The following is a 21,762-nucleotide window of genomic DNA, read 5'->3' on the forward strand; positions in this document are numbered from 1 at the left end:
CATTTGTAAGCTCACAGTAGTAATTACCCCACCCGCTTCGCTTCAGACAAACACATGCTCACTTCATGCCCACCCTGAGAGCTTCAATGTCAATTGATCGCGACTCAGTGGTAGTATGCAGGTATTTTGGTCAGAGCTTCTTATTACCCCTACCATCATTGCGGTGGAAATATTCGCCAAAACTTTGTCAAGTTGAAAGAACAATGGCTACCGCTGACAATAAGTTGCCGCGGGCAAGAACGAGGCATGTCGACCAATTACGTAGTAGATCAAGCTATATGGAACCAAGTGAACCTTTTTTTTCTTCTTCTGTTTTCTTTTTTTTTCTGTCTGCGCCCATTTCAACAAGAAATTTACTATCAATTTTATTCAGTCTTATGCTCTCTCAATCGTCGTCGCTTCATTCTGTCACAATATGGTTTTTTTGCCAAACTTGTCATCGCCGGAAGCAGTGGCTACGTCGCTGACCATGCTATCCGCGCCATTATGACTTGTAAAAAGCCATAGTTTCATGTTACCATCTTAACCGAATCAAGAAGGGCGGTGCATCACTGTCCATTTCAGGAGTAGAAATCATCCCGGTGGATCATTTTGACCATGATGAGCTTGAGAGAGCTGTGACTGGGGCTGACGCGATCCTGTCCTTCATCTCTGGCCTTGCGTCAAAAGCGATTGACAAACTCCTCCTTCCTTGGCAGATGCCATCGTGGCGGTGCTTCAAATGGACGAGAACAAGACGAATAACAAGCGGATCCCTATTACTGAAGCTCACACAACCAAGAACCAGGTTGCCGACAAGTAAGAACATTTCTTAGGTGAGAAGCTCGAGGGAAGCCAAGTGACGTCTCATGAACTGCTCGACCAGCGCAACACTAGTCTGCAGGCTTGCAAACCTGCCAATGTACTCTTAATGATTCACCTGGCTGCTTTTCAATGGCAGCGGGGCGGGCGATCTCATTGACGCCCTGTTGAACTTCAATGGCGATGGCCATTTACAAACGCAGAGGAAGACTCGGAAACAGCTTACTGTTGAGAGTCTACGACAAATCAGAATCACCTCCGTGGAATCATGATTCGCAAATTGCCAAGCGCCAAACGTCTAGAGGTGAGACTTGGGTTTCATGTACGGACACAGGCCATGATGGCGAATAAATGTTTAGTGACTGGTTAATTAGAAAATAAACAGGTTCGTCTATACCTCCTTTGACTACTAGGTATCTACCTTACCTACCTTACCTTAGGAATGACAACAGTGTCCCCAATATTGCCTGTACAAACCGTGGCAAGAGGCGTTGCCCTTATTCTTACCCTGATATATGTTGAGGGAAGCACTTGGTACTTTCCGAAAGTTGTAAACTTCCTGAAACAGATATTGCAACCCTAGATCAAATTATTGCAGGGACTCATTGCTCCGTTGTACATGAGGTGGGCAAGATGGGTTCCATGACATAAGGTAAGGTACGCATGACCTCTCTGCATGCACAAAAATAAGTCAACGAGTACGACTCGACAATGCCAGCACGCCAAGACCTAAATAGAGAGCTCAACGATTGCATGGCCGTTCTCTATTGTGTCTGCTGGTAGTCTGTCTAGTCGTGGAAATTGCCAGATCCCTTCCTCACTCGGAAGTTGCACCAAACGCTTAGCCATTAGTAAGCGCTCCAACTCCGAACAGGCCAACTCCATATAATCAGCTTCAAGCTGGTTTAATGCTGTAAGCTCACCTTTCGGAATCACCTTCTCAAACCGCTTGCTTCATTATATCGTGATTTCGACTACCTCCTTTTCAACTTGTTGAAACATATCGCCACAGCTAGCTCAACAAGATGGGCATCAAAGGCTGCTGGACATGCCGAGGTATTAATGACTCCATCCAATCTACGACTGCAGTCTGCAGGCTAACCGGTATTCCCGCACCAGAACGCAAGATTCGCTGTGATCTTCACAAACCTACGTGCGTTAATTGTTCAAAGGCGTTGCGACGATGCAAAGGTTATGGCATGCAACTGTCGTGGCCACGGGAGGGAGACAAGCGGCGGGCACTCGTCCACCATTCCGCAGCGACTATGGCTAGATTGCCCAAGCAATACCGCGAACGAGGGCCCTTGTTCCTCAATACCTCGTCTTGGGATGTTGCATTATCAGACGCGCTCCAGGAAAATCGCGATCCGGGTAAGCATTACGCCTCTTCAGCCACTCGCTCACTTCCGAGCTATTTTGTTGATACAGTAAGACATAGGACATCATCTACGCACTTTGAGAGTATCTTATTTGCCGCTCCATTCACCGTCTATTGTGTCGGAGGACAACAAAACCCTCCTTGATTATTGTGAGCATCAAGAGCCCTGGTGATCCGTCTCTTCCCTCTAACGTTGGCGGCATTACCTAGTCAACGCAACAAAGACGCGGATATTGTCGCCCATCGTTGACGAAGCACTGGCCCACTATATCCTGAGAACAGCCATGGTCAATTCTGTGTCATCCGCGAATCTGGTTATGCAGGGAATCTTTGCACTGTCCTCTCTACTGCTCCTGGGACCTTCGAAAAGCCAAGGTCATAAGTCGCGCCTCATCTCGATGCTACAGGCCAATCTGGCTAAATCTGACAGGGAAAGCATCCTGCAGAATCTCATTGCGACTATGCTTCTGTACCAGTGTGAAGTATATACGCGCCCCTACCCCGATACTTTGACCACAGGTATTGACTGAGCTAGGTCTGCGATACGGCCAGCCCCGGAGTGCTGTGGCGATTATATCTCTGCGGTGCGAAAAAGATAATCTTCGCGGCTTCACAGTCACGTACCTTGTATCAGCACGATTCTGCGATACTGATGGATTGGATCTATTACCACGAAGTGATGTCAGAATTTAGCTTGCGGCACTGGGCAGAACGAAGCACCATCAATTCGTTCTGCAAAGGACCTCTGGCGAAGCGACCCAACAACATCACAGTCGATGACTCCCTAGTAAGCGTTCTAGCCAAAGAAGGTGTTGCATGTTGGACTCGTAGCTGAAATTGGGACGGCGATAGGCTTCTAACAGCATAACCTGCCCCATGGATGTGCTTGACCTCGTCCGAACCGTCTGTAAGCGGCCATCGTCTGATCCGAATGACGATTTGCCGTACAACAACACGGACATGGAGCGAATTCAGCAACTTCGACAAAGCATCTACGGAATCATTGGAGAATATGGAACCTTCCACGACAATTGTGCATCATTGTTCAACAGACAGGACATGATGACTTCCCTGTATCGATATGCTGCATTGATCTACCTGAATCGCGCGGTTGCGAATATATCGATATCCTCATTCCCCCACAGACGACTCGTGAGAGAAGGCATACTGCTGCTGCACAACCTTGGGTTTTGCGAAAGTGCGTGGCCGCTATTCATTATCGCTTGCGAGGCCAATGAAGACGAACAACGTCTCCAAGTCTTGGCCACTTTAGCCGACACCAGACGGGAACTGGGCCAGCGATCAAGTCATATCCCTCTCATTCAGCACATGATCGAGGCTGTGTGGAATCAGAACGATCTCAACATTGAGAGCGATGTAGGCTATTGTGAAACAATCACTGCCGTGATTTCCACAGCCCCATCCCTCCCACTATTTGCTTGACAGCAACAATTCGAGATTTAATACAAACTCTCATGACATGACTTCGTGTTTCGCGGTGTTTTACTCGTTACGTCCCATTCTCAGTGTGCAAACGTCATTATCATCCGTCGGTATAATCTGCCACAGCTCGTTCATTTTTCTCTCCAATTTGGCTCGTAACGAAAACCGAGCTCTTCCAGATCAATTGCTTTACAACCGTCGAGGTCATATTCCAGTCTAACTTGAGGGAAAGTGGCTTTGTACCAGTAGGTAATATCGTTCCAGAAGGGCGGGTCCTTTCCTTGATGCGCGGACTTCTTGACCCATTCGTAGAGGTCGTTTATGTAGAGCCCATCGGCGGTGCGCGTCCGGAAAAGATGCAATTGTTCCCCTTGTTCTGCGTAGAGAGCGTTGGCCCACCTGCGCATCTCCTCTGTTGAGGGGAGCTGAATACTGTTTGACCACACAGCGGCGAAGACGGCGGCCTGCGCCTCGGAGAGTGGCCAAGGGGCCGTTTTCTTGTTGAGCGCTGAAAATGCCAATGTGGGATGATCGATGCAAAATATGTGTTTGTAAAGCCCATGAACGCCGTGGCCAGTTGTTATAAGCTTCGTCCTCAGGTCGGATAAGAAGGGATAGTCATATCGATATCCGGTGCAGAAGATGATAGCGTCAACATCCTTTTCGACTCTTCCATCCTTGAATCGAACCCCTCGTTCAGCCACAAGCAATTCTTGGATTTCCGAAACTTCTTGGCATCCCACGTATGCCAGTCTTGGCGGAGGCGTTGGAGTTCTCACAGAGAGGACTATTTTCGCCGTCGATATCCGGTTGATCTGAAAAGCAATGTCTGTACCTGATGGCCCGTTTCCCACGACTATGGTTTTCTTGTCTTTGAAGGGTCTTGGTGACCGATAGTCGCGGGAGTGCGATACAATGGACGGGTGTGTCTCCATGAATTCCGTCATGTTCTTCAAGTCTGGTATCAGCGGTTGTGAATAGTGTCCAGTCGCAACAACCACTGCGTCGTAATATCTTCTTATGATACGGTTATCGTTTATAAATCTTGCCTCCAATGTCCACGTGGTCTTCCCCCCCTCCTGAAGCGGCGTCACTTTTTCCACTCGAACCCCAAATTGAATGAGATCTCTCACGTCTTTGGCATACTTGAGGAGATAATCTCGCACGACGTTGATAGAAGGGAACAGTACGGTTCCTGGAGGAAAGGGTTGATCGGAGAATTGCATCAAGGGTAGAGGAATGTTGGCGTATAGCTCATGGTACAACGGCGACGATGTTGAGCTTGAGTCGCGATCAATACGACCTTTTAGCGGACCCAGGTTGTCGGATTCCGAATTCGGCGTCACCCCAAGGAGATGGTTCGAACAATTCCATATGCCCCCAATATCTTCCTGCTGTTCGTATACAACAATTGAATCGAAGGCATCCTGTGCTCTCAGATACTTTGCAGCGGAAAGACCAGAAGGCCCAGCGCCAATAATGGCAATTTTTTTCACATCAAAATGTGAGCCCGGAGCTGATGGTGACATCTGGTTAGAAGCAATAAGAGCGAGTGAGAAGAGGCAACTGTTTTCTGCTTCTGTACCGTGATGAACCGAGCTTCAGGCGATGCAAGCTTAATGGCATATGTATCTTTGCTCGTTTCAAGTGGGAGAGGAATATAATAGTATTCAATGAAACGGTCGGGAGCAGTGTGCCGATGCGGCGGCCTTGATTGCTGGTGGTTGCTCAGCAGTGGATCGTGTAAGCAGAAGATTAACATTAGGGGTTGGCTGACATATGGGGCTGGTGAGATACTCGACACGCAGTTGATTGATCGACGGCTGTGAATGATTACTGCAGGACAATTAAATGCTCCGTAGTAGCTGTCTCCAGACCAGCATGACCAACAGATGAATTTGCATGAGACACCAACCAAATGTAACCGAAGCCTCGAACGAAATCGCACTAACTTCCGGAGTCACGTTATGATTAGATGCGTCAATTTACGTCTGTGGACTGGAGGTGAGAATAGTAGTGACCCACGACCATGTGAACACTGTGAACTTCTCCAGGAAGCACGCAGTCAGTTGTGTCAGTAATAAAGGAACGTAGCACTCACTTCAATAGACTGCGACGACATGGGTGTTTCTAGCTGTACCTAGCATTGATACGTATCGTCCAACCATTTCACAATCTTCCCAACTTCGTCCAGCTTTGCGAGCATACACCAATGGCCGGCATCCACTTCTCTCACTGTCAGCCGAGGCACCAGTCCAAGATTCTTCACGATTCTGATTGCCTAAGCACGACAAACAACATCTGCGTGCCTGCCACGAACAGATATGGCACCTTTATCCTAAATTGGTCTGCGGGGAGTTGGGAGTCCTGCTCATCAAAACGGCCATCCACCCTTGAGCGGTAGTAGCAAAGCGGGCTCTCGAAACCGTCCCGGGTCATGCGCTTTAGGAACTCATCTCGCATCCGCTCAGTGGCGTATGGCTGGCTGTACAGGGCCCTTTTTGTCCCGCTCCAACCATTTTCTGAGTCCGTCTTTAGCACACAGTGTTGTCATCCAAGTATCTGGTTCCTCATGTAGCGCCGTGAACAGTGACTCAATGTGCCGATTCAAAAGCGAAGGTCCGAGAACAGGATCGCAAAATAGATACCAATACCACGCCGGGAAGTAGCCCAGGGATTCGATCATCGTTGAAGCCCACTTTTCCAAGTCGAGAGGACGTTGAGGCTGCGGGGATGCTGCAACGCTGAATATAGGTAATCAGCCCAGAGCAGCGCTCCGGATGATAGGCGTAGAAGCGATGAGCGAGACCCGCCCCCCAGTCATGTCCACTAACAACGACTTTCTCGATGTTTTCGGCATCCAGGATGTTTCTCAAGTCGCTAGTCAATCCAATTGGATTGAATTCCTCCGGGTTGGTAGGCTGGGAATTGCCGCCGAATCCCAAGCAGTCGGGAATAATAACCCCATAGCCTCAGATAACGTGTTGCGAGATCCTCCCACAATGCTGCGTGATCGGGCCAGCCATAGAGCAGAAAAATAGTCGGCTTCTCACCAGGTGATAGGGAGGTATAATAGGTCTAGAGAAAGCCTCCAGAGGTTTTCACTGTCTTTCTTCTCAAAGTGTCCATTAGTGATTCTGATATGCCGCGTACGAGAACGAAGATTCTGGAGAGTAGCTGTTCTCAAGAATGGAATGTTTATCTATTAGCACTTCAAGGCCACGAGACCGTTGTTATACACGGAATTCACTGTTATGGCTTGTGAAATGGAACTATGATGACACAGGTGACCCAGATGTAGGTTATTACCTATCTAAGTGCATCTTAAACCACCATAAGCAAGGCGGTGTGATGTTTCGATATTATGCTTCAGCGCTTCGCAATCTGATATCAGTGAGAGCTCCCATTGGTCAACAATCAATCGAAAGGACATCGGGTACCTTGTTTTTCGCGAATATATATGGACTTGAGAAAGTCGGCCCTCTTAAACAGCTCTGAATCACGACAGATTGTAGCATACAAAGGCGCGGGCTCTCTCTGTCGAGAGTACTTCTAACCTACACCATCTGTGAGATACCAGATACTACTATATTAGCTCCTGTCAGCTGCTTACGGTGATATAGAGGTTAAAAAGGCTAAGCATCCTGTTTGCCTTCGGATTATCAACGAACCACGACCTTCAAAGCTAGCATTTCGCAATATGACGAAACTGACGGCGGGTGTTCACAAGTTCCAGGCACCGGCCATCGAACTCACCTACACGGTGCGAGGGTCTGGGCCATATCTCGTGGTTCAAGCAGCAGGATGGGGGATCTCTTCGAAGTATCTTCAGATTGGTTTGTCGCCTCTGGAGGATCGGTTCACCCTGATTTATCCAGAACCCCTCGGTTCGGGCTCCTCCGCGCGGCCACAACAAGTGGAAACGATGAGCACCTCTGATATGGCGGATGACATTGAGCACCTGCGCAAATACTTGAAACTCGACAAAATTGATATCTTAGGCCATTCGAATGGAGGCACCATTGCACTGGCTTATTCCCAGCGATATCCAAACTCCGTCCGCAACCTGGTTCTCGTCACACACTGGCTCGACGGCTACGACGACAGTCGCGTCTGGCAACAATTCGTGAACGATCGAAAGGACAACCCAGCATTCGCAAAGGCCGTGGAAGCACTCGAGTTAGCCAAAACTCAAACGTTCAAGTCCCAAGACGAGTGGTTTCAGAGCTTACGGGTGAGATTATCGTTCTATCCCGCCGACCCGGATCAGCATTATGCCACCTTTGAGAAGGCCATGGGCGTGCCCTCGTGGTGGGTCTACGAAGCACAACGGGCTGCCGACAAGATTAAACCACTTGACCTCTATGCGGCGCTTCATACTGTCAAGGCTCGGACGCTATGCTTAGGGTGTTCAGAAGATCCTATATGCTCAGAGAATGTCTCTCGTATCACAGCTGAGCGTATATCTGGGTCGCAGCTTGTTGTTATTCCGCAGTGTGTCCATTTTCCTTGGATTGAGAAACCAATGGAGTTCTTCACTGCGGTCACTACGTTTCTGAGTTAATGATCCGACGAACTGGTGTAAGAGTCTGCTGTTACATGTTTTCCAGAGCTAATCTGACAGGTCAGATTGAAGAATTTGACTACTGAACCTGAACGTTAACCAACATTGGCTTTCGTATGATCCGGTGAAACGCTTTGTCCCACGCTCATCGGCTTCTCCCAGGTTCTACATATCGGTCTCTGTAGAAGGACCGACGGCAGCGGCACGCGTCCGATGAGAGCGGACGACCTCATTCTTCCTGCTCCGCGCGCCTTGAGGTATGAGGCATGTGGACTCAGAGAATAGCGTAAGCCCGCCAGTGCTAACGTGGTTGCGTCTCAATCCGCCGCCGGATCATTCGCTCCTTCACTTATACAGCATGCTCGATAACGGATCGATCTCGTGGCGCTGGATTTCCGCGCCTCTGGTCTTTCACCCTCCCCAAGGTGACCGTCTTTCAGTCTACTGCCTCTCTTAATCGAGCACTTCCCAAGTCATAGAACCAACCATTTTACTTGTAATCGGGTTGAGCTTCAATTGGGGAGCATGCATGAAGATCTCTACTACCATTCAAGTTGCGAGGAGGAGGGGCGTTCTGCGCTCATTGGGGAGTACGCAACATCTTGACACACTATGACTGGAACTGCAGTCTCATACTCTATCAAGAAGCAGAACACTAGACTTGAAGGGATCTAGATAAAATGTCGATCTAACGGCCTTCTCTTATCTTTTCCCCAAGACCCCGCGCTTGACTAGACTATAGGGGGCGAGATAGCCCGTAGGCCGAGTTCAGGTGTCAAGGCCATAGAGTCCCGAATCCAAATCCGAAACCGCATAGTAGATAGGAACTACAGCGATGTGTTTGAAGCAAGCTATATAGGAAAGGTGGTGGAGCATCATTTGAAATAGCTGCAGTATATCCAAGTTGAATGCCAATACTCGCCAGACAATCACCTGTAGCGCAGCAGCGCTTGAGCCAGATAACTGTGATGGCACCTCGAGACTCTCGTGAGAACCTGGAAGCTGTTGTTCGTGAGATGGAGGAGGTACTTCCTGTGGTCGAGAAGTCGACCGATCACGATCCCACACTTGCCGATGCCGCAGATACGCAATAATTGGGTACGGCGAAATCATGCCGACGATGAGCCCTGACTAGCACACTGAACTCGTGTAGCAAGCATCGGATACAGACAGGAACTCCAACGCCACTTCTCCAATATTCAAGTGTTTGCTATAGCGTTCAGTATCATGGGGCTGCTCCCATCGATATCGGCAACATTGTGGTTCTCAGTTCCTGCAGGCCCGATTGGCATGGTATGGGTAAGTGCACATCTTAGGTTCCCAAGGCGGCATTGTAGCTACTGACAGACGTAGGGTTGGTTCTCTGCCAGTGCTCTCATCTTCCTCGTCGGATTAGCAATTGTAGGTTGTATGAAAACTTGGCCACTATTCTTACAATAGCACTTCTAACAGTCCAAGGCCGATCTTGGTTCTTCGCTTCCTACGTCTGGCTGTCTGTACTGGTGGACACATTACTTGGCGGCCAACCGGTATAAAGATCCATTGAGTTTGATACAGCAATACAATTGGTTTGATTGGTGGAATATGTTCTATTGACTGTAAGGGCAAGCGGGTCGGGCAACGTGCCTTGTCATCCAGCTAATCGGGTTCCAGATGGGTTCGCGTCGTTCGTCGTTTCACTTGGCACAATCAGCAGCGACGTTGACGGGGCCCCCAGTCGAGGATATCTTTATACGATCTTCGTGGCAACAGTCCTCTGCCACGGTATTCTGGCTACTTCGGCTGGGAGGATCATGCACCATCTTCAAACTTGGTTTGTCCTTGCCAACTTTGGCTTGATTCTCGCTACACTCATAGCGTCACCAGTGAGCATGCGAGTACGGAGTATCCCGATCAACTTGGCAAGATAAGTGTTTGGCCATACAATAAATGAGACAGCATGGCCATCTGGATGGACGTTTATGCTCTCCTGGTTCTCGCTAATCTGGACAATAGGGGCGTTTGACTCTTATGTTCATATGAGTGAGGAGGCCAAGAATCCAACCAAGGATGTGCCCATTGGGATACTCGCATCTATTGGAGGCTGCTGGGTATTCGGCTTCCTTGTGACAGCAGTGCTAGCTGCATGCGCTGCGACAGTTTTGAAGAGATATTGAGCACACCGTTTGGCCAGCCCATCGCCTAGGCAAGAATGCCTCTGAAGCCTTCTGAAAGTCATACGTGTCTCTGACGAAGACTTGGCAGATTTACTACAACGCGCTGGGGAAAAGCGGCGCCCTAGGATTCATGTCAGCCATATCCATCTTGCAATTCTTTATGGGTCTCAGTATTGTATGTTAGGGATTCGAACGAGCAGCTACCTAGGTCCCTTGCCTTTTCAATACCTCCATATATTTCATGCGGCTGACAGCGAACATCCCTCAGGTTGTGGCAACGTCTCGACAAACGTGGCGCATTGCCGTTCTCTACACTTTTCCGAAAAAATCAGCAAACAATAAGCATACCAGCCACTGAGAACCGTATGGGCAACCTGCATTACGGCTATCATCGTCGGCCTGCTTTTTTTTTTTGATCAACAATGCTGCTGCCAATACACTCTTTTCCCTTGCAGCTGCCGGCAATAATGTCGCCCGAGGAATACCCATTATATGCCGCGTGGTTTGGGGTCGAGGGAAGTTCTGCCCAGGGCCATTTTACACGGGACGGTTCAGCGTCGCTACCGCAATTGCTGCCTTGTTGTACTTGACGTTCTCGACCATACTATGCATGTTCCCAACCGAAGGGCCAGATCCTGATCGTAAGCTGTTCCCGTGGAACTAATCCCAAGGGGAAGAAGCCTACTAACATTGACATACAATATCATCAGTCATGAACCACTCTGCAGTGGTTAATGGGACAGTGTGGGGAGGCGCATTGCTCTACTACTTTCTTTATGCCCATAAATGGTTCACAGGCCCCAAGCACACTCTAGATCCCGCGAGGTCTGAAGACGATACAACGCAGCACGACACACGTGCGGCATACTTATCCACGCCTGATTTGTTTACTATTACCTCTTGACCAGGCATTATCTCGGCTCTCCCTCAACGTTATAAAGAACTGCATTAAAGTCTATATACTACTGTTACAATTCAGAACCTTAGGAATATGGATACATCGACTGAACAACATGCTTCATGTGTAACGCTCTCTTGCTGTTTCATCGTCTGCATGAGAATGGTCGTGTGGTGCTTCCATTAGAAGTTTCTCGAATCTGCACTACTATTAGCCGACTTGACATAGGACAGCCAATGAGGACCGTTTTTTTACTTACAATATCATCAATGGTGGCGTAGGTGCCAGCCACAAGGGCTACGACTCCGATGATGAACGCCAACACGCTTCCAAGGGTAATGAGAATATTCTTTCGAGAGAACCAGTTGTCTTTGCAAAGCAATCTGAACCACATGATGGCGGGAATCCAGTAAGAAAAGCCAGTGACAAAAAGGGCTGAAACGAGGGAAAGCAAGTCAGAAAAGATAGGAATGGCCTCGGCAATAACCCAGGCGATGATCGTCAGGAACGCTGCAAGCGCAATCCAGCAAACCCAGCCCCTCGGGGTGTTGACATATCGAATGATTGACTTCTCCCAAAGCCGTCCATGCAGGTATCGAAGAGCCACTGTCGAGTTGATAGAACCAGAGATGAAGATAACGGGCAGCGCAACGCCAAACGTAATCTTGGAAATGAGGGGACCAGACGATAATAAGGCAGGAGACTGGATAGATGGCCCGATAAATGCATAGCACAGGGCGCCAGTTAAGGTATAGATGACGATTTGAGCGATTCCAGAGGCCCAGATCGACTTCATAAAATCCTTAGGGGTATGCATTTCATCCATGAAGGAGAATTGGCCAATCGCGAAACTAAAGGCAAAGATGATGTTGCTGACGGCCACGAAAGCCTCGGAGAATGTGACTCCCTCTTGGGGCCATGCGGACCATTCGACCCCAGAAAGTCCGCCTGGTGCGTCCCTCGCTTTGATTCCGGTGGCAATTATCGTTATCCCAATCGCAATAATAATCGAGGCGAAGTCAATGTAGCCAAGGATAGCAATCTCAGTGAAGGAAGGCGGAATGGCCAGGAGAAATAAGATGAAAGCCGACACGGCTGAAAAAGCGATAGAACAGACGTGATTCCCGTTGAGAGTGCTGAGAGCGATGCTGCCAGTCAACGCATGCGAGCCAACTGACATGACGAGTTCGAGGACCATGGCGGCGCCGAGCAGTTCATAACCAAATCTTCCGAACAAGAGCCTTCCAGCGTCGGCATAGTGGGAGACTTGGGGATAAGCCAGCTTGACTTGTCCCACAATATAACTGGTGAAAATGGTGATGAGTCCGAGCGTGATGGTGAGAAAGACGCCCGGGAACATTCCGAGGGTGTGATAGGCGGCCGGTAGACTAAGAGCTCCCAGGGCAATGGCCTCGACGATGGTGACGATAGCCAGGCGTTTCCAGCCCAGTCGGTGGAAGTGGGCGTTGCCTTGTGCTGCAATCTGCTTTAGTCGACTGTTTTGCAGCTCCTCACTTGTCTCGCCAAAGAGCTCGTTGTCAGCTGCAGGGTCTGATCCAGCTTGCTGATTCTCGTGTTTCTCGGCGCTGCCCTTTGAGGTGTATTGGCCGTAGGCCTCATTGTGGGCACTGGCTATCGTGTCCGCCATGTCGAAGACGCAGGTGATGGATTGCCGATTCAGTTGATCGGAGAGACACAATGATACAAGCTCCCTTCAAAAAGAGGTTACGGACGCACTTCTCTCAGGAGGAAAGAGTGGGCTGGCCAAGATGGGAAAACTGGAAGCCGCAGATTGGGTTTTTAAAAGGCAGAGCTCGGTACATGAGAAGCTAGGGGCAAGTCTGTCAGAGGGGACCCATCGATATGCCGAGGACTGCCTATCTTGGGTGGATGTCGACAATCTGTTACGCGATGCACCCCGTTCGCTTATGCTCTCCATGAAATCATCGAGCCAGCAATTTGTACGGCCGGCCTCCATATATCTAGCCGTAGTAGTGAGAAAGAGATCCTCCCCGCAATGCAAGATCGTTTGAGCCTGATGCTAAACTATCCACCCAATCCTTGATGAACTGGGGAAAACCTTGGATGACGCCGTGAATGTGTGGTGATGTATGGATTGCAGCCACTTGTGTGGCGGCGAGAAAATTTCTAGAAGCCTTCGAGTCATGTTCCACAAACGTAAAATTTTCCGACAGTTGGTGGAGCGCGCCTTCAATGGCGCGGTCTCGAAGAGCCAGCGGTGGGACTACTTGCGGATGGTTTTCTGCTCGAGGTCCATTATTGAGAAAAGGAGAAGTGGGAAACTTCTTTTGCTTTCGTGTCCTATACCGTCGAATCCCGCCAAAATGCTAGATTGTGTTGCTTGCTTGTCGCGTGCCCACCGGTGGCGTAAAGCCTCAACTCTTAAGCGATGTGCGGAAGAGGACACTCGTGGGCTTTTCTGCAGGGCGTACGAAGTAGACACAAGAACGGTTAAAGTGATTCCAACCATTCATTACCTATGGAACCAATGGCCACGACTTGTAGAAGATGGTCGTCCGTCATGTCTCTCGCTTGTGTCAACTACGAGAGGCGTCTACCGGATAAGGGCCAGAGTACCCATAGAGAGGACATGATTGGCTCAACAAGTGAGGCAAACTACGCGCTTGTTGAGCCACTGCCGGCGCCAATGGCACGCACGGGCCGAAACCAGTGAAGTTTTCTGTCATTGCCGGAAAGAAGCGGTATTGGCTCACAGTAGTTTTTGCTCTTATCATCTCGTCAGTTTATTACTCAACCAGCACTGAAAGATTGACAAAGACAGGAGGGGTAAAGCCCTTGACCGAAACAGTCTCGAAGCATACATACAAGGTTTCCATCTTGAAGGTGCTTTGAACTGATGTTAGAAACATCTTAGTATAACGACGGGCTCTTGCATCGAGCTAACCACACTATCATAGCACGCATCTAAATACCTGTATTGATCAAATTGGTTGACTTCATAGCGCAGAAACGACCTTTATTTTTCTCCAAGCCATATAACCTTGTACTGACTACCTACTGTAACCATGGCGTATTAGATCAGGGGAAAACGCCGTCAGAATAGCGAAATAGCCGGTTTAGGTACACTGTAGTAGTAAGACCCTCGGAGAATGATTGTTGCTACGCATCTGTGGTATTACCTTCTGAAAGCTGGCACACAGCCTCTCCCGTAGCCGAAGTCAATAACTCTCTACCAGAGCGGTTGGCGGGCAAAAGGAGCTTGTATTTTTTTTTTTTTTTTTTTTTTTTTTTTTTTTTTTTTTTTTTTTTTTTTTTTTTTTTTTTTTTTTTTTTTTTTTTTTTTTTTTTTTTTTTTTTTTTTTTTTTTTTTTTTTTTTTTTTTTTTTTTTTTTTTTTTTTTTTTTTTTTTTTTTTTTTTTTTTTTTTTTTTTTTTTTTTTTTTTTTTTTTTTTTTTTTTTTTTTTTTTTTTTTTTTTTTTTTTTTTTTTTTTTTTTTTTTTTTTTTTTTTTTTTTTTTTTTTTTTTTTTTTTTTTTTTTTTTTTTTTTTTTTTTTTTTTTTTTTTTTTTTTTTTTTTTTTTTTTTTTTTTTTTTTTTTTTTTTTTTTTTTTTTTTTTTTTTTTTTTTTTTTTTTTTTTTTTTTTTTTTTTTTTTTTTTTTTTTTTTTTTTTTTTTTTTTTTTTTTTTTTTTTTTTTTGCTGATAGACAGGACATGCCTGGACAAGTCCACGCGCGGACGGTTATGACTTGCTGTTCACCTGCCCAACGCCGCACATGCCGTTCCGCTTGACATAGATGGACTCCGATTGCGAAGCGGTAGGATACTCGTACGATGTAACGAGAAAGCTGGGTCAATCTGCCATGCCTAAAGGCTGACAACAAAATGAGAGAGGGGTGAGTCTACTCTGCTTCACTGGGCTGGGAAGGATACGATGCAACGGAACCTAGCAAGACGGTAGGTAGCCCTCCACTTCTCGGCCAGCCATCCCCGAGCCGCGGACAGCATGTTGGGAAGCGCAATTGGAGTATGATGTGGTTTCAGTGAGAACCTTTATAATCCTATCCAGATGAAACATCCTGCGGCTATGGTCATAGTTTGCGCCTTGCTTCCATCTACACCGTAGCCAATGAGCAGACTGAAAGAAAAACTTTTGAATACAAACGCTGGGGTATATAATGTCCTCTCGATATACCATGAGAAAACGAGATTGAGCTTTAACAAAGCAAAATAAGGAGCAAGAAAATGAAAGGCATTCAATGATTCACCACACCACAGCTCTTGGGGTCGTCGTCGCAGGTGCATGTTGACGGTGCGTAGACCCAGCCAGTGAGACGGCTATGCTTCCGTGTTAGCCTCGTCCATTTTATTTCTTATCAGCGATGACTTACTTTGCGATATCACTAGCATAGCAATGAGTGGCAATATTGCTCTGCAGGTCGCCAGTCTTCGAGATGGAGCCGGAGTTGTAAATGCGGGCAGCGCGGTAATAGTCAGAGACATCGCCGTTGCCGGACAGGTTGATGCAATGAGCTAGGCCATCACCAGAGGTAGTGCCAGCAGTGCCCTCTCGGATCATCTCATGGATCGTCGCTGCTGGACAGGGCGTCGTGAGCTTCTTGTTGTCGTTGCAAAAGGCCTTTCCATTGTGGTTCTGCATGATGCCAGGGTTTCGCACACCAAGATTCGTCGTGTTCACCCTTACGCATCCATGAGACTCTTGCATGATAATGGCCAGGATAAGGCGATGGTCGACGCCTGTCGCGTCTGCGGCGATTTGGATGCCGTCGTAGATGGCCTCCTGTAGGCGATGAGGATTAGCAACAGATCCCTGAACAAAAAGCTCTCGTGTTATCAACGCACCACTTCGGCTATGTCGTTGTTGGGGAGTCGCCAGTTGAGAAATTGACAGGCAACGTACATTTGGAGCTTGTAGTTGTTGAACCTGTCTCAGCGTAAGCTTGACTGCACTGAATATGCTTCATCCACGAAATACTCACATATCCTCAAAGGATACCCACTTGTCCTTCGAGGGCCATCCGGCAGCCTCTGTTCCGTTACCCAAGTAGAGATGATACCAATCAGTTCCATTGCCCATGCCATCTTCGATGTTGCTGTTGTCGAATCGAGCGAGAGCTTTGTTCGTGACCTTTCCTCCCGTTGCGCGTCTCTCAATGCTCAAGCTATCGGAGCCATCGAGAGATCGGCCGGTGAGAGTAGTCAGAAGCGAGGGCAGAGAGGTCACGAGGCCTGCACCTGTTACGATTGCGGCGAGAGAAAGCTGGAAGGTTTGCTTAGTCCAGAGCACTCTCTCTGGTAGTTTAAGCTACTCACCTTGACCATTTTGGATATTGAGAGTTGAAATAAGATAAGGACGAAGCAGGAAGGAAGGAAGATACAATGTTTTGCAAGATTCAAACTGTTGACAACCTGGTAAATATACGCCGGACTCCTTGGTAATGCTGTGGCTCTGGAGGGCAGGGAAAACTATGCATGGGAAAGCCGCCAGGTATATATCGGGAAGAGTAGTAATGTGGTTATATATTTAGACGCAGTGTCATTGCAGCTGCTGCTCCATCTTCCCTTTCCAGGTCATATTTTGTAGCATTCCCCGAGTGATAATGGCCTAGTTCCTTCGTGGCTTCACTCAACTGCGGCTTACATCTATGCACTATGAATAGTTCACAGTCAGGGACAAGGATCCGTGTTCCCGGGCTACCTGGACCCTTGGCCCCAGAGGCTCAAATCGCTTATGCGTAAGGGTATGTGATAGGCCCGGATCCAGAGCTAAAAACCACTGCTACTTCCTAGAAGGTCTCGAGCTCCTAGTACTCGTGTTTGCTTAGAGTCCACACTGAGCCCCAAGCCTCTGCCCTCCTGCTAATTTTGATCTCCGCATGCTTGCCCCTCGTGAAGAAGTTGACACTTTCTGCCATCATATACGAGCACTGCCCTTAGACACGTCGGGAACAGATACTAGACCTGGGGAACGGATAACTTTTTGCCGGCAGAAATGGGGCTAGGATGAACAGCACAGTCTCGATCGACAAGGAGATGGAACGATCCCGCCCAGAGATGCTCTCAAGAGAGTAACTTCCTACCCCGTGTGAAGCAACTCGTACTCGAAGCTCCCGAAGCGCACAACAAGCGTACGAGTATCTCGTGTCTGGGTTGTTTCTGCGTTACTGCCCGACGCAGCTGAAAATGTCGCAGCTCTTGTTACTAAGGTTCCAGGGGTCATGACAAATCCCACCACAAGCTCGTACAAAGGGCACCAGACGGTTTCTTTCTCACTGCCTCTCCGCGCATGAAGGCGAAGTATACCCGACGCCTTCTTTTCCTTAGCTCATCCGTCCTCGGCTGCGTCCGCTGCTAACTCCAGCCTGAGTTGCCCGCTAGCTGCAGGGGTAGCTTCATGAACGCATCAATCAGCGGTGTGCTTTGCTCTTGGCGCGTGAACTCGCCCCATCCTGGCGCTGAGGCTGAGTACAGTACATATATCGGATGACACCATCAGCCATTTTCCGTTTGTTCGGTGCCGCCTGGTGCCTGTCGATCGGCCACTTCTGGCGGTCGGTACGAGTGAGGAGACTCTTGAGGTTTAACGTTACCACCATCATGCGCCCCTACCTTGGAAATTTATATGAGCTCTGGAAAATCGTCATGCACATGACGACTTCATCATTGAGTAAGCGTCGAATACCCACGAGCACTTTGGAACCTCAGGTGCCGAACGGGCGGCCCTCGAAATAACAGCGGCCCACACGCCTGGGGTTTATAGGTCTACTAAAGCAGGTCCGAGGTGCTGTGTCCTCTGCAGTGAGATGGCTAACCATGCCATGATCTGTGCGAAGTACGCAGTTTTACTTTCTTTGCATCGCGTCCCTAATGCTCTGGACGCTCCTTGGGTGTTTCGATTTGCCGTCGAACAGTCCAGGCCCTCTCGCGGCTTCTCCTGAGTCTCAACTTGAACCTTGGCAGTCGTGACAACACGTTCCAAACAGTGGCTTCATACTTGAGTGCTGACCGGAAGAGCAACCTGAAAATGGTGGTGACTGGGCGGCTTTGCAACTCACCCGTAGTGAGTCGGTAAGGCTCAATTGTGGAACCTCCGTCAGCACCAAGGCAGATGAAAAGCCCAACCGCAGCGGCGCCATCACTGATGCGGACGACGTCTGGCGCGGCTACCGCTAGTGCTCCTGTGAGGATTCGTCCCAAGGTAAGTCAGGCGGAAGTACTGCCTTTTGCAACCCGATGGCACGCTTTTGGAGCAATAACGTGGCACCAACGAGACATCATGAGGTTGAATGTCCATCTAAATATGTTGGGCGCACTTATGTTGGTTGTTAGCACAGGGTATAGAGATAGCCAATCCTTCCACTTTGCTAGACAAATGAGATTGCAACGCGCAGAAAATCGGCAAAAGAATGTTGGTTGGAAGGAAAACCAGGCACTTTTTTATTACATTGGTGTCCATAGCTGCGTGGCAGGGATTCAGGGCTGAGAAGTGTAAGATTGGCTTCCTTCATTCCAGGGTAAATATCAGACGAAACACCTCTACATAAGAGTGTCTAGAGGGCAAGCAAATTCGCACTCGTAGTAGGTTAGAGTTCAAGAAATCATTCTGCTTTTCTTCGCTTTCGCTGCCTTGAGTTGTCGGTCAGTGCAGCTTGTTCCTATCATCTGAGCGTGTGTTCCTGGACGCTGCTTGAGATGGAATCGTCAGCTGAAGATAGCTAGCCTCCAATACAGATCTGTTATGGATACTGGTTCCTTTTTTCTTTCTAGACATATTGTTGTAATGATTGAATAGTATTCTAACATAGATTTTGGTACTCTAACATAAATTTTGGTACTCTAACATAGATTGTGGTACCATGGCATATGCTCTTTGAGGTCGTCACTCGATGATCTCAATCTTAAGAAGAACGCCGTTACCTGTGGCCATCGTACAAGCTCGCAGAAGGAGCGTCGGTCAGTTCATATCAGTACTGCATTGATCGAGAGTGCTCAAGTGCATTATCACATCATTTTTGCACTTTGCGACTTACCGATGACTCTGAATTAGAGCCAATGCAATCCTCAAAAGTTAAAGCTAACGTATTCACAACTTCTGTGTCATACAGCTTCTGTGCCAAATCGTTTCCAGCAAACACGCAGATAAGCCCATCTGTCAAATTGGATTGAAGCTCCTTCTTGGTGTTGTGTTTCAAGTGAGAGGCTCTATATGTTGACGGATGCTCGACATTTACTTCAGCCCGGAATTACACGCAATAGCCGCAGCAGTTGACCCGGGCTTGAGGCCCTCTGCTATTCTCAACGCGGCGGTCACATTAGCCGCCGTTGAAAGTCGGCAAAACAACCCTTCTTCACGTGCTAGGCGATATACCATTGCCCTCGCATCTGCTGTCGAAACAGCTTGGAAATCGCCGGCAATGCAATTGTACCACAATGGCTCGACATGTCTACGTCCTGTGCTGTCAATCTTGTAAAATCCCGACGGACCACCAGAAGATACAGCAGATTCCTCTGGCTCGACAGCAACAAACCGAGTTCTATTGTCAAGTTGACGGAGACGCTCAGATACAGTCCGGAGAGCCGCTCCGGATCCGACACTGTACAAAGGCATCTATTCTTCCTTCTGTCTGCTCGTAAATCTCATTAGCGAGCTTTGTATAGGCGGTAAGCTGGTCACTGTTCTCCATTTGAGTTGTGACGTATGCTCCAGTCCGCTTCGTCAGAACATATGCCTCGCGAACCATGTCGTTAGTAAGCTTTTCGGTTTGTTTACTGTTGTCACTGGGTATCAGAGTCAATTGAGCGCCGGGAAGCCTCATGTGGTCTATCTTTTCTCTTGAAAAGATATCCAATGCCACCACGTGCAATGAATGTTTCTTGACAGAGCAAATCACTGCGAACGACACGCCAGTACTTCCGCCAGTGTACTCAATAGCAGCAGCGCCAGGCTTGAGGTAACCATCGTTCCCGGCAGCCGGAATCATTGCAAGAGCCAGGGAGTCCGTCACGCTACCCGTCGTATTGCCGATCACCATCTTTAAGAGGATATGAACTCCATCTAATGAAGCAACACTTCGGAGATGCACGATGGGCAAGTGTGCAATGGTTCAAGTATACGGGATTGTATGGACGACATTTTCCCAGTCTGCCGTCTTCTTCTGGAGTTAGTATTTAGCTTTGAGGACTGATGAGGCGGGTGTCAACTACAGCTCTGAGGGACGGATTACAAACATGGCGAAAAATTACGGGTTGAAAGCCGACAGGATGATAACTCGCACAACGATAGACGAATGGAATAGCGGAGTGAGAAGACATTTTTTTCACTCGATGATCCCGGGGGAATCTGTTGCCTTTATCTTGGCATCAACGGGCCCTTTGTTATATATCGCTGTCTCCCCACTCTGCGACTCATCCAATTGCTGATATCCTCCTTTCGATAGAGTGAACGTTGAAGTTTTTACTTGACTCCATAAGCAAATCTCTGTCAAATAATGTTAAATTACCAGCTAACTGACAAGTCAAAAAGGGCCATTGGTTTCCAATTGCTATTCCGAAGATTACAGTTGATTGTTAATGAAGAATATCCAGAACAAAGAATGCTCAACCAGTTTCTCCCTCTGGCTTGTTCTTGTAGACCCGCCGAGGAGAACTTTCCCCCATGCTATGTGCTGGGTATAATCGTTCAACTAAACCGCCGAGAGACAAAAGAAGCTATGAAATCATATGATTCTGGGATAGAGGTTCCAAAAACTGCAAACCGAATCAAGCAGCGACTTATTAGTAGAAGGGTTCCTGTGGAGCGCTGTGGGCGAGCTAGCTTGGGCGCCATTCTCATATCCAAGTGGGAGGGACTCGAGCTGCTAGTATCACGTGTTGGCTTCTTGTTAATTAATACCTACCTAGGTGTGGAGAATGATACCTAGATCACTTTCTTCACTCTTCTCTATCCGAACACTCTCGATATCGGGGCGCCTGAGACAGCGACTAGGAAGGATGTAGGTACTGTATGTACTTGCGATGGGTTTGACCCAAACCATATGCCCCCACCCCCAATGAAATAAAACAGTTTTTGAACTCGAGTCCTGATTTCTATGTGGTGAAGCACCCGAGCCTCTCATGAATATCTAATGGCTAGTGCAATCCTGGCTCTATGCTTTGTTTTTTTTACATCTTTAAGAGTCTGTCTGCAACTCGTCCGGAAGCCTAAAGATGGATTAATCATACTCACTCCCAGGGCAGGTTGCTCCATGTTCATAATCCTGCTGTCAAGTCTTCTGGGCTCGGGAACAAACCGCAAATAGTTCGCTCGCGTTGGCTCCCCGTCCAGCCGGCTAAGGTCGTTCAAGACGGGGAAACTGAGTACTAATGAGTCGGGTAAACTAGATTCGACAATAGCCGGGGACACCCTCAAGGTCTTTCAGATAAGCAAGGAAGGAGATACAGAATACAGCAGCAAGCCTAAGGAGTTTCCGAACAGTTCAAGTGGTTGTTGATCGAGTGCGTGATATAAATATCTCATCTGCCA

At 48.2% G+C, this 21,762-nt stretch overlaps 8 protein-coding genes across 8 annotated transcripts; 4 read left to right on the plus strand and 4 right to left on the minus strand.

The window, feature by feature from the left end:
- Positions 1-486: 486 nt before the first annotated feature.
- Positions 487-961, plus strand: CCMA1212_007577 (uncharacterized protein; the record flags this gene model as incomplete). The annotated part of the gene is given in 3 exon segments (XM_073704744.1): positions 487-493; positions 508-798; positions 816-961. The coding sequence occupies 3 exon segments, from the start codon at positions 487-489 to the stop codon at positions 959-961; spliced, it is 444 nt and encodes a 147-aa protein (XP_073556682.1).
- A 765-nt stretch (positions 962-1,726) lies between these two features.
- Positions 1,727-3,622, plus strand: CCMA1212_007578 (uncharacterized protein; the record flags this gene model as incomplete). Its single annotated transcript, XM_073704745.1, has 4 exons — positions 1,727-2,295; positions 2,390-2,661; positions 2,715-2,966; positions 3,032-3,622. The coding sequence occupies exons 1-4, from the start codon at positions 1,827-1,829 to the stop codon at positions 3,620-3,622; spliced, it is 1,584 nt and encodes a 527-aa protein (XP_073556435.1). The 5' UTR covers positions 1,727-1,826.
- Positions 3,623-3,753: 131 nt separating this feature from the next.
- CCMA1212_007579 (Thiol-specific monooxygenase) lies at positions 3,754-5,151 on the minus strand (the record flags this gene model as incomplete). The annotated part of the gene is made up of 1 exon (XM_073704746.1): positions 3,754-5,151. The coding sequence occupies one exon, from the start codon at positions 5,149-5,151 to the stop codon at positions 3,754-3,756; it is 1,398 nt and encodes a 465-aa protein (XP_073556434.1).
- A 2,171-nt stretch (positions 5,152-7,322) lies between these two features.
- Positions 7,323-8,186, plus strand: CCMA1212_007580 (2-hydroxymuconate semialdehyde hydrolase; the record flags this gene model as incomplete). Its single annotated transcript, XM_073704747.1, has 1 exon — positions 7,323-8,186. One exon carries the CDS (start codon positions 7,323-7,325, stop codon positions 8,184-8,186), a length of 864 nt encoding a protein of 287 aa, XP_073556581.1.
- A 1,290-nt stretch (positions 8,187-9,476) lies between these two features.
- CCMA1212_007581 (GABA-specific permease) lies at positions 9,477-11,246 on the plus strand (the record flags this gene model as incomplete). Its single annotated transcript, XM_073704748.1, has 9 exons — positions 9,477-9,485; positions 9,540-9,587; positions 9,639-9,732; positions 9,840-10,063; positions 10,121-10,324; positions 10,431-10,517; positions 10,597-10,735; positions 10,798-10,983; positions 11,053-11,246. The coding sequence occupies 9 exons, from the start codon at positions 9,477-9,479 to the stop codon at positions 11,244-11,246; spliced, it is 1,185 nt and encodes a 394-aa protein (XP_073556582.1).
- Positions 11,247-11,385: 139 nt separating this feature from the next.
- On the minus strand, positions 11,386-12,888 carry CCMA1212_007582 (N amino acid transport system protein; the record flags this gene model as incomplete). Its single annotated transcript, XM_073704749.1, has 2 exons — positions 11,386-11,439; positions 11,500-12,888. The coding sequence occupies 2 exons, from the start codon at positions 12,886-12,888 to the stop codon at positions 11,386-11,388; spliced, it is 1,443 nt and encodes a 480-aa protein (XP_073556583.1).
- Positions 12,889-15,475: 2,587 nt separating this feature from the next.
- CCMA1212_007583 (uncharacterized protein) lies at positions 15,476-16,545 on the minus strand (the record flags this gene model as incomplete). The annotated part of the gene is made up of 4 exons (XM_073704750.1): positions 15,476-15,557; positions 15,611-16,020; positions 16,083-16,164; positions 16,220-16,545. Coding segments are annotated over 4 exons (900 nt in total), but the record flags the coding sequence as incomplete, so codon positions are not given.
- Positions 16,546-18,104: 1,559 nt separating this feature from the next.
- On the minus strand, positions 18,105-20,221 carry CCMA1212_007584 (O-acetylserine sulfhydrylase; the record flags this gene model as incomplete). The annotated part of the gene is made up of 3 exons (XM_073704751.1): positions 18,105-18,418; positions 19,488-19,774; positions 19,836-20,221. Coding segments are annotated over 3 exons (675 nt in total). The 3' UTR covers positions 18,105-18,416.
- Between the last annotated feature and the right edge of the window lie 1,541 nt (positions 20,222-21,762).

This window comes from Trichoderma ghanense (assembly GCF_004382785.1).
Source record: "Trichoderma ghanense strain CCMA-1212 chromosome Unknown scaffold_10, whole genome shotgun sequence".
Taxonomy (NCBI): domain Eukaryota; kingdom Fungi; phylum Ascomycota; class Sordariomycetes; order Hypocreales; family Hypocreaceae; genus Trichoderma; species Trichoderma ghanense.